Source organism: Dendrobium catenatum, unplaced genomic scaffold (assembly GCF_001605985.2).
Source record: "Dendrobium catenatum unplaced genomic scaffold, ASM160598v2 fragScaff_scaffold_761, whole genome shotgun sequence".
NCBI lineage: Eukaryota > Viridiplantae > Streptophyta > Magnoliopsida > Asparagales > Orchidaceae > Dendrobium > Dendrobium catenatum.
In genome coordinates, this window is record NW_021319223.1 from 323,663 (window position 1) to 336,467 (window position 12,805).

Below are 12,805 nucleotides of genomic sequence, written 5' to 3' on the forward strand. Positions count from 1 at the left end.
CATCTTTTAGGTTGGAGATTGGCCGTCAAACTGGGGCAGTGTGTGAGCGGTGTGAGCCTGTGAGGATTAGGGCATCTTTCAGGTCGCCAGAGGGTCTAGTTCATGTTGTGTCAAACAGGTCAAGATCGGGTTATGTTAAACAATAGAGGGTCAATGTTGGGTTCAACCAAACCCAACCCGCAACCCGATTTTGACACACCTATATATAATAATAGCTTTCATTAATTCCATTATACAAAGGTTTGATTAAAATAAAAATTTTAATTTAACCTAAAGGTCCTAAAATTTATAATTTGAATTAAAAAATTTTAAAATCCTAAAAATGCAAATAAATAATTAATTTCAAAATTTTGCAAATCACTAGAGGTCTATTTTAGGCCATTCTGAACCTATGGCACGAGTTTGAAGGATCATAAACCTAGAAATCTTAATATGATATAGAAATATTGTAGGCTCCATTTAAATAATTTTAATTAAACCAAAATAAAATTTACAAATGTATCTCTTGCAATAGAAAAATCCTAAAAATACAAAAGTTAATGGTGTAGATTTAGAAAAAAAAAAGCCAAATAAAAATAACCTAATAGTCTAGCTTCTACCTAAGATACCTAAATTTTTTAACATTTAAATAATTTATAAAAATTGAATTTAGAAATTCAATTTAAATTCAATTTTTTTAGAATTAGTAAGCTTTGTCTAAATATTATTTCCAACTATTTCACTAACCTTAGAACCCTAGAAATAATTTACTAAGATTTCATTAAGGATGATTTTTTACTGCTTATTAAAGCAGCTTTATAGTACAAAAATTAAAACTTTATAATAAAAGTCGCTTTAAAAGCAGTAAAAAAGTTATCATAAATAAATGTTTCGTTTAATTTTATTTATTTTAAGAAGCAATAAAAAAATTGTCCCAAACGAAACTGAAGCCTAAACCTAACTAATGAACTTCCAACACTCAAAATTATTCATTAACTACCTAACTAATGAACTAATGATTATTAATAAGAGGTCACATACCCACACAATAGAGAACTAAAAAATTAGCATTAATATTTGATTTAGTTTTTGATATGATAGGATGAATTTTTTTGTGATATTATGTGATTTAATATTATCATTATTTTTTTTATTTTAGACAATATAAATTATTGTAAATGTATAAATAGATGTATTTTTGCCATGGAATCATAATAATTTTTTGTGTGTTTTTTTTTTTCTCATTTTTTTATTAACTTTCATACTACAAATATCTCAATTTGATTATTTATTTATTTTTTAAAAATTACAAAAATGTGGCATTCCCGTCTTCTCTCTGGATTCACAAGCTTCTCGTGCATCCCGGCCCAAGTCATTGAATGGGTCAATTTTTTCATCCCAACCCAACCCAAACCCATGAATCGTCGGGCTGGGCTGTGCTTCAATCATGCTTGAAGGAAGAAATAAAATAGGATTCATATTTAACAGTGAGTTATTTACAGTAATTAACAAATGCATGAGTAAACCTATATGATTGCTGATCCTTAATGTCTTTAGTATTTTTTTATTTTTTTTTTATATTTTATCACAAATAAAATATATTTTACTATTTTAAATATATAGAATTTTTGATTCAATATCATATAAACAAATTTATTTTACAATTTAGAAGAGAGCCTTGAAGTTGTGGCTAGAGATGTTGGCGGACCTAACTAAGGCTTCCTTTGGGACAGCTTTAGATTGCTTCTTTTTTTCTACTTTAAATTTTTTTTACTAAAAAGAGCTTTAAAAACAGCTTTTACAAACATCAAGAAAGTCAGTACAAACGAAGCCTTAGATGTCATAAGCTATGACATTTATTAGGTCGATAATGGGTATAGGGCCAGTAAACATTTTCTTTGGAACATTTTTTTTTTCTATTTATTTTTTCATAGCACAACCACAGTTTCGTTTGACTATTACTTTCTCTTTAATTTTTAAAATTTTTTGTAATGAGAATTTGGATTTTTCAAAAGCTTTTAAAAAAGCACTTTGAATGCAACAGCTTTACAACAATACAACCAACTTTACAAAAAGAGAGATTTACATACATACCACATAATACTACTCTATTTATATATTTAACACCTAAAACTTTAATATTATATACATACAACCATAGTTCATTTTCATATCAAATATGAGTAGTATAAATGAAATATATGAGTAATATGAAGTAAATATGAGTGATAGATTTGATATTAAAATAATATATGCATATGTATGTAATATAAAATTTGGATATTAGATATGTAAATAGAATGTTATAAAGTGGTATGTAGTAAATTTCCCTTACAAGAACCTTCAATGTCTTAAATAAACCCTAAATGTTGTTCGGTTGATACTACTATTTTGTAAAAATATAAAATAATTTATAAATATTTAATATTAAATTACCAAATATATTCAATTATATAACATTCATAATATTAATTATTAAATATCACTATTAATCAAAAAAAGATTTCATAATAAAAAAACTACTTTTCTATATCTAGTGTTACGACATGTGGTATATATTATACTAATTTGTAAATAATATAAATATATAATAATTTAATATTTTATTAAAAAATAACCATATTTTAAAAAAATTCATAGACTATAATTTGTTATCATCATTAGAAAGATCAGCCAAAGAGGTGGACAATTTCCCTTGAATATTTGTATTTTATTAATATGTGTTGAACCTTGATAGCATCTAATGAGAAGTAAAACTTCATGGAACAATCATTGATCACAACTAGCATTTAATATGTACCAAAAACTATTTTTTTTAACTATAATCTAACCACTAAGGCCTAGTGTGGCGAGGGATTATTTCGTGCAGAGTTCAGATCCAAGATGAGATCGAATTTATGAGGTTAAATGACAAATTTATAATAAATACACAGTTATGTAAAAAATTGTGATTTATTTTGTACCTTCTTAAATCTAAATTATTTGGATTCCGCAAGTAATAATTTCTCCCGTTTGAAACATCTTTAAGCCACTATTAAAAGTGTACTAAAATATATTTTTACAAAATAGTTAAAAATTAGTCCCAAACGAAGCTTTAAGTCTTGTTCTTAATAGATCTCAAAAGTCTTTGAGATTTATTTGAAAATTTTAAATAATTTTATTTTTCATACAACTTTTTATATTTGGGGATTCATATTAAATAAAATATTTTTTGTAATTATTATTTAGAGTGTGATAATTATTATTTAAAATAAAAAATAAAATTACATTACACCTATTTACTTAAATATAATTAAATTTATTAAAATTTTGAACATGAAAAGTGAAAATATTATATTTATTAAAAATTAATATAATATATTACAATTTTTTTATCACACTTATTTTAAAATAACTTAAATAATATTAAGGTCTATATAAAATGCCATCCCTTTTATTCTCATTAATTACTTCTATTTTATATATTTATTAAATAAAATACAAACAATTAAACCACATTAACTGTGAAAATTTGCACTTCCTCTATTAAAATTTAAAAATCATTTCTTTTTAAATTTAATACTAAAAAAGAAATTAATACATAAATTATTATCCTATGTGACTTAATTAAAGCCCTTAATTCCTTTTTAAAGATATTATCTAAATAAATGAACCCCTGAAACCTTTGAAAGGATGTATGGCCCTCCAAAGACTTTTTTCTTCAAAATTTGAAGTTAAAATAGTATTATTCTGAATAAAATTTTAAATTATTTCATTTATTAAAAAAAGTATTATATAAATAAATTTATTTATCTATTGCATAATATCTCATAAACTGAAAAAATTTATAGTAAAAAATTCTGATATAAATTATATTTAAATTAATATAATTTATATTGCATTAATCTCACACTAAATTAATTTGATATAATTTATAACAAAATATTTTTACATAATTTTTTAAAGAAAAATTATGCTAGTTTAAAATTTGGTAAGAATATCTTTACTGGAGATTTCTCCCAAACTCTCAAAGATAATAATATCAAACAGATCTGACCGGAAAAAAGCTTTAAAAAGCTGTATCTTTATCTTCAAGCCACCAAAATCTACTGGTTCTCCGTTCTCACAAAAAAAAAATCCATAAAGAGGAAGAAGAAGAAGAAGAATCCTCACCAGAGTTCTAATCCTCAGCATAGCAGGAAAAAAAAAATCCTTCCAGATCTGAGTAAGAACTATATCAATTAAAACAAAAGAAAGTAATTTTACAGAACAGATCATCAAAACTCATCCCCTCCAACAAAAAATACACCATATTTCATTCAAATTTCCAATTTTTCATTCTATTTCCTACTCATTCTGAATCGCTTTCCAGGCACATAGCCTTCAGCCCTCTCCTCCTCTGCATAAATTATGGAAATAAAACTAAAATAATAAGAATTTGTATCATTCCATTTTTTTCTAAGAATTATCGTTAACTAAATCCTGGCGCAGATTGCCCATAAAAAGAAAATTAATTACTATTTAGTGATTTGTAACTGGAAATTAAAAAATCGCCTACCTTTCTCGAACTTCTCTTTTCCCTGACCTCATATCTCTCGTATGATAAATCCGTCAGCCATGCTCCAGGGCTCACCAACTGCACAGCCAAGCGTTTTTTATCTCAGAGAGATGGATTAAAAGATGAAAATAACATTTAAAATATTTTTTTTGGGGATAATTTCTTCGAATATGGTGGGAAAAAAAGGAGATAAGTATTCATACAAGCAAGCTTTTCTGCAGAATCTTCGACCGCTTCTTCGGCCGTTGCGGCAACTTGCAGCCCTTCATCGCCAGGAAATCCTCTTCCTTTTCTTTGTTTGAAAGTGAGATGAAGAATCTAGGCATCACTGTGGCCGCCGCGCCCACTCTATCCTCCCCTCCTACTCCTCCACATCCTCCGATGCCGTTCTCATCGCCGGCGGCGGCCACTGAGCCTCTTGTAGGATAAAACCGATCCTCTTTATCGGGAGAAGCCGAATCTGACCTGGGCTTCGCGTTCTCGCTCCCGGCTGACTCCGACCTCCTGCGAGATCAAATCCCTAGATGGGTTTTCTTCAATCGCAAATAATAAGAGTAAAAAAGAACCGAACCCCCTCATTAAGTGAAAATCTCAGTTACCTTAGGGCTGGAGTTGGAGGAGAAGGAAGATCCTTGTCGGATCTGATGACCCGTCGACTGACCCTCGCCGTCGCCCTTCGCTGGCCCTCCGATCGGCCCGGTAGAGTCCCGCCGGTGGCTGATCTAACCTTGACGCAACGAGGCCGCTTCCGATTCCCCCACTGCAAGAGGAAGTCCGCCTCCGGAGCTCCTCTTAGGGGTCGAAGGTTGCCCCTTGCTTCTTTCTCCATCTAAAACGAAACATAAACACATCATCGGAAATGGAATTTATATCAGACATTAAAAAACAAAAAATCTCGGTCGATTGAAATGGCAAAAGATCGCCGGAAACTGCTTCTATACCTGAAGACCTTACGATATTGCACAGAAGGAAAGGAAGGCGGATCTTTCTTTGAACAAGGAAGATAATGGAAAGAGAGAGAGCGAAGAGACAAAGAAAGCGAGAGAGAGAGAGAGAGAGAGAGAGCGGAAGAGATAGAGAGAAACAGAGCGGGGGAAGAGAGAGAGAGAGAGAGACCAACTGATGAACTTCTTCACTTGTTCCGACTCCATACCGGCTAGCTATAAATGAAAAATGAAGAACTTCAGGCCGTCGGATTTATGATGAACGGTGAGATGATATATATCGCTGGAGTTTGGCTCAGTTCCCCTCGCCCTTTTTTTATCTACGAAGTCCGCATGCAAGGGAAATGTGTGAAAGGCTTAAATAGGCCTAGAAGAGGTCTCTAAATCAAAGTGTATTAATCTAATGATATCATAAATAAAATTTTATAAAGATATTGTTGGCTCTTAATAGGATATTATAATAGGGTTTATTGACTTTAAGTTAGTAGTAATGAAGATTAATTCCAAATTAATCAATTTTTTTGGTAGACAATCTTGTAAGAAAATTTAAATTCATATATTTTAAGAACTGAATATTACATGTTTTGTGCTCGAATATGTGCGGTAATTGGGTAAGAGAGTTAAACATTTTAGTTTTGTACCAAGATCAACACGGATAGATAAATGAATGTTTTAATATGCACCAAAGTTTTTACGTAAAAAATTTTAGAAAGAAGAAAAAGCATTGGATTTGGTACACTGGAAATGATTGTGCTAGTATATATCATTGTTATAAATAATACTCTTCTCGTATTTGGGGAATACACCGATATAATGTAGTAGATACATACTGAGATGAAAGTTAAAAAAGTTTTGAGGTGTTGGATTGTCTTTAATAAATTGATGACAGTCTATTCAATCATTTTTTCATAGATCAATGGTGGTCTCTTCGATCAATCTCCTTTTAAGGAAATGAGATGATAGACGAATAAGTTCAATATAATCCTGGTGTTGGTGTAGAATTCGAATTGATATTAATTGTTATGCCCCATAATCTAATGGTAGAATTAAATTTTGAATCTAGCTTTCTCAATGTAAATCTAAATATTAATTATAAACTAATAGAAAATAATTTAACTTTTAGAAAACACAAACTGAAAGATTTCTTATGTCAACATAATCAGAAAAGATAACATACTATGTTTTAAACTTGAATATGCACATAAATCAACTTTTTAGAAATTATTATTTAAACTTTGAACATTATATATGTTAACCTGCTTTTTAACATGGGTGTCAGAGTATATTTGTTAAAACAGAAAGTCACTTTGTACTTTTATGAAAGTATCAAATGATACTTATACATAATATCAGAGTGTACTTATTAACAAAATAGTCTTTGTATTTAAATTTACTCCATTCAACAAAATATACAACATATGAATCATGATATGTGTGTTTCGATGTCTGTTTATAACTCCATGTTCACTTATGTATCTCAAGTCTCTTAAGGTCAATCATCACTAGGTGCATGAGACCAACATGATTCCCTTATAACTTCACTTTCATTTATAAATCCTTCACTCTCCAACATGTATAAAGTAGATGTGGTCATAAATAATCTCTCACATCCACATAAAGATTATGTTAAATCTTTCCTTTTAACACCTTTTCATAGTATTAGATACTTAGGTGTTTGTTTTTGAAAAAAAAGATTTTGCCTTGTAATGTGCAAAATAAAATTAAATTAATTTTTTTTGGGAAAATTGAAAATTAAGTTTAAATTTTAATTATGGAGTTGAACATATCATTAGGGAAAATATAACGTCTCAAAAGGTAGAGATAAAATCTCCTAACAGATTCATACACGAAATTATGGATTTTCTCTTAAACGTCCTATTCTAATTTAAGGGAGAACCACATATGACCCTTGATGGTCTAAATAAAGTTCGGTCAAATATCTGACTACGCTAATCAAGAGAACTTATTGTTAATTTCATAATCAAATTAATGTTAAAACATGATATATCTCTTTGAAGAAAGAATATATCATCCATTAATAATCATTCGATTATGAAGATAACGATTATTATAAGTTTAATTTTTCAAAAGAAATTTTAATTGAGTTTTAAAAAATTGAAGTAGGTTCTAAATCTCCTATAAGCGCAAGCCCTTATAGTTAATCACATCATAGTAAACAGGAGTCTCCTATGAATACTCTTGATTAAAATAACGAAAAAATTTATTTTAGATATTTTATAGGAATGACATCAAGGAGGTGAATTTGGAGTTTCAACTGGGATTAGATTGAATTTTGAGTACTTATTTTTGGAGTCAATGGAGGAGAGGTGGGTTGCACTTAGAGATTTTGAAATAATTCAGAAGTACTCCAACCTAAGCTAAGTGTTGGACTTTAAATTTCAGATCGAGGAAATATTAAATTTTAGTTGAGTAATTTATTAAAATTTTGTGATTATATTCCCAGAGGTTGGGGTCTTATGATTTAAAAATCTATAATGGGTCATAAATCTATTTTGGGTACCAAACGATGGTAGCTCAAATCTAACTAATGTATTGCAAAATCTAGACTTACCCCAATATGAATTGGAGAGCCAGCTAACCACCTAGTCAATTTAAAATTCATGAGTATAATCATTATGAAAGAGTAGTAGGGACATTGTTATTAAAGTTTTTTTAGAATTAGAACTGACGTATGGAGCATATTCTAATTGGTCCCTTGACTTATATATGATAAAAATGTTTAAGACAAATATAATTAAATTTTAGACTCTTTTAATTAAAATCTAATATAATGAATGTTGATCGATTTAATTAAATGCATAATATGAGTATGTAGCAATTTAAAAAAAAAGGTTAAAAAAATATTTTTTAAAAAGATTACACAACATCCTCTTGACAGATTTGTACCCTCAAATACCATGTGGTATGTTAGAGCTCATAGGTGGGGATGTGCCTAACAAGGAAGAGAGGAAATTAATATGATCATGCAAACTCTAGGAGGTCCTGAGATTACTTCGTAGACCATTAGAATTTCAATGTGAGGTGAAATTTTAATTTGATTTAACCAGAAAATTTTTTTAGCGGGCCCTCATTAGTCTCCGCGTATCGAGGCTAAAAAATAAACAACATACAATTGCAAAAAAAAAAAAGGCAAAATCATATACATAATCAAATCAAATCAAACACATTAATCAATATAATTAATTTCTTAAATTAATGTCAATAGGCAAATGCCCCATTTATTACAACCTGAATTAAAGATATTAAAAGTGGTTGGGCACCACTAACCACACTCTGATTTTAATCCTAAGACATACACAAGTGACTTTTAGTGGGATACTCTCTATTTTCAATTCCTCGGTCTTCTCCTCTTCGAGCTCATTGGATTCATCGTACCTGGATACCCAAATAGTAAAGAAAACTCTTCCCCTCGAGGGAGAGGTTATTCTTTTACCAGTTTGGTACTAAAATGATATAACTTTGGGCTTCAAAATGGAAAAGGACTATCCCCTTAATGGGTATCATTTACTCTTTGGAATTCAACTTTGGATACATGTATCTCAATTCAAAGACACTTTCAAAATTCAATACTTTAAATAAATTACATCAATATAAAAATAAAAATTTAGAATCTCATGCAAGATTATTATAAGCATTTAAATGAAATAAATCACGTCTCAAACAGTTATATAAATATGTAATAAAATAAATCACACTTAATCACACTATTATTTTTTGGGGGCTAAGCAACTGAAGCACTTGTAGCAATTATAATAATTACTAATTTAGCCCCTTTTTTATTGTCCTGCACGAGCGTGAACACATACAGAAAACTCAATGAACAATCAGAACGATCATAACTTAAGTGTAAACTATTGCCCATCACATTAATTCATTGAGTGCAATAAAAGTAAAAATATAATCACCATAATAAAATTTTAATCACAACATACAATGAAAACTTGGAAAACTCGTTACACAACAATGAAAGTAGCCATCGACCTAGCCTAGACTAGAGTTAGTTATCATAACAAACCACCTAAAGTGTATGCAAAAGGCCATCTGATTGGGAGAGATCCTAAGGTGGGTAGTTTGTCAAAATTACCTAGTGCTTGAGTTTGTTAAAGAACAAAAGGAAAATTTTTGTTAAAATTCAAATATTAATATATCAAAGTTTATTTTAAAATACATTTTTTACATTGATTTATTAAATGAATATAATTAATTAATTAATGATAAAAGGATTATTGAATTTAAAGTAGTTTGATTAGTTCCCAATTTTAAGAATTAAATTATTTTAGATTTTTCATCAACAGAATTATGGCGTTATGCCACCAGGCTCGAGGAACCAGTCCTTTTTAGGGCACCTAGTCCTACAGCCCGGAGTAGTCCATCTTAAAAATCTAGTTAATGTGGATGGATTAAGAATTTTTAGTTTAATTAAATAATTAAGAGTTAATTAATTTTATGGTTTCACACTTCATTGATTTCATTTGTGACGTTGTGCTATCAAGATCGAGAAACCAAACATCCTTAAGACACTTAGCCTAATAGCTCAGAGTAGTCCACCCTAAAAACTTAATATTTAGAGTACTTGTTATGAATAAGAATGTTGGTTAATCAAATTAAAATTTTCAATAATTTTAACCAATTACTAATTTTTTAGAATTATTTGAATTATTCAATTATATTATTTTAAGATCACAAAAGTTGACTTTTTAAATTAAAATTAATTTTAAGAGTTTTATATTTTTAAAAAATATTAAACCCTAAGACAAGCAATAAGACAATTAGTTTTTCTAATTTGGAGTTTTCTAAAAAAAAGTTATGACTTTTTTAAGTTTGAGTTTGGTTTTGAATTACGATTAACTATAAAGTTGACTTTTTCACTTTGACTTATTTTTGGGTTTGGATATTTTTAGAAAATAATAGATTTTAATTATAGTTGGATGGATTTGAGCTTAATTGAATTGGATTTTTCTAGAGCTATTGGTGATTTTTTAAAATTAGGGTATTTTTGGATTTTCTAAAATTGTCTAATTAAGTGGATTTTTAGATTTTGATCCAAATCAATTCCAAACCTCTTGTAATCAACTCCAAATGTCAAAAATGACCTAAGGGGATGTTTCAATTCTTTTAGAAAATTTTCGATTTTTTTTTTAATATGTTTAACTAATTAAATGAATTAATTGACAAATTTCCCTTAAAAACTAAATTAAAGTTAAATCAAAGGTAATATGATGGGCTTTTAATATTTCTAAATTTAGGGTTTAATTTTGAGCATTTGATATAATATTTATAATTTTTAGGGTTTATTTGAATTTATTGTGAATTTTAAAAGTTTTTGGTTGATTTGAATGTTTAGTTTGGGTTAATTGGATTTAAGTCCTATTCAATTTCAAAACCAGCAAACTCCTTATCTAAATAGGGTAATATTACTATGGTTAAAGGTTATAGTTTCTAACCCTATTATTCTCTAATCTCTAAAAAACTCTAAAATCCTAAATCCTTATGTATGTTTTTTTTTTTTTGTTCTTATATGTCTACAGGACATATAGGATAAAATTGGAGTTCACTAACCTTTAATACCATCAAAAGCAGCCCCACTGCACATAGCATCAATAAAAGGAAGAGTGACCTAAGACTAAGTGCACAAGAAGGGTGAATCTTCCAAATACTTGGGCAAAAACATAACCTAAACATTTGGGAATTCACTCATAGGAATGTCCCCAAGTCATGTGCTATTAGGATATTATGATAATGAAATAACTATCTTGGCATTTGACAATCAAAACCAAATGCAATCTATAGGAAAAAAAAAAAAAAAACAACCAAGCATGTTAAAGAAGGTAAATATATGCAATTGACTTAGACTTTGCACTTGACATGGCTAACACTCCTCATATACCACTAAGCATTGTTTAAGATAGGGGTGTCAATTCGGGTCAGCAGGTCGGGTTCAGGTCGAACCCGAAATTGACCCAGCTTTGTTCGGGTCAACCCGAATCCGCCCGTTTTTAAAAACGGGTCAGGTTTCCGGATGCGAACCCGACCCGATTCAGGTCCTGGTCAACCCGACCCGACACGAATGATCCGAAGTTGACCTAAAATTGCTAATTTTCGGGTAAAAAATCAGGTCAATATTCGATTTTTGGGTCAAAATCGGGTCAAAAACGGGTCAATCTTGGGTTTTCGGGTTAAATATGATTTTTCGTATCACTGGTCGGGTCAATTTCGGGTTGCTTGGTCAACCCAAACCCGACCCGATTTTTAAAATGGGTTGATTTGTTCAACCCGAACCCGACCCATTTCGGGTTTGGGTTGACCCGAACCCGAATTTTTTCGGGTCGGCTTCGGGTCATGTCAAAAATTGACACCCCTAGTTTAAGACTTAGGGTCTGAGACATCAAACTCAAAACAATCTAAAGAAAATTCTTTAAATACAAAGTCAAATATTGTTAACCTATGGCTTAAACTAATGTAAAATTAGTTAATTTTAAAATAGTGACTAAATTTTTTTCACAGAAATATTGTATATAGAATATAACATGAACATTGATACAACCAAATTTTAACTCAATTGAATGAATATTAAGGTAGTTATTAAAGAAATAAGAAAAAATAAATTATTTAAATTTATCTTTTTATAGTTAGTAAAATAAACTAATTTTATTTTAAAATGATAAAGTATTGAACAAAATGAGTGGTTGCATGCAAAATTTGGTTGAGAAATGCAATTATTGTGATTTTTTAAAGTTTCATGCATTAAAAAGTATTTTTTAAAAAAGATTTAAAATAGTTTATTAAATCAATTAACGGCGACAGTGGGGAGGCCACGCGGCACAATTTGGTTCATTTGAATGAAATCGCGGCATCAGGATGTCCACGTGGTTACGTGAGAGCCGTTGGATTGAAATCGCATCAGCGGCGGGTCATAATGACCAATGATTGCTCTGCATTAATCATTGGTTATTAATACGGGATGCGGCGTTGCGAGCAAGGGTGCCACTTATCTGAGCCAGCAGAGGATCACGACCGTTCATCCACGTACGATTTGAATAAACGATCGTGATCTAGCCGTATGAATGGCTAATCCATGGAATATATAGAAGTGGATTGGATTGAACCAACAAGAGGATGTAGAGACCATCGCGTTAGCTACCTAATAGAAGCGTGGAGTTATTCTTTGGGCCATGTATTTTAAAGCCATATGGATTGAATATATCAAATATGTTGTTATTTTTAGTTAGAGTGAAAACTAAAAGAAGATTATGAGAGATGTTGGGAATATAGAGAATGTTTCAATGGATTATCTTATGATCAAGGGTTGGAAGTAGACCTTGGA

General features: G+C 29.8%; 1 protein-coding gene across 1 annotated transcript; it reads right to left on the reverse strand.

Annotated features, from left to right (window-relative positions):
* Nucleotides 1-4,115: 4,115 nt before the first annotated feature.
* Nucleotides 4,116-5,619, reverse strand: LOC110096438. Its single transcript, XM_020822393.2, has 5 exons — nt 5,458-5,619; nt 5,116-5,345; nt 4,720-5,020; nt 4,517-4,594; nt 4,116-4,357 (listed from the first exon to the last, which is right to left on the reverse strand). The coding sequence occupies exons 2-5, from the start codon at nt 5,343-5,345 to the stop codon at nt 4,310-4,312; spliced, it is 657 nt and encodes a 218-aa protein (XP_020678052.1). The 5' UTR covers nt 5,458-5,619; the 3' UTR covers nt 4,116-4,309.
* Nucleotides 5,620-12,805: the final 7,186 nt, after the last annotated feature.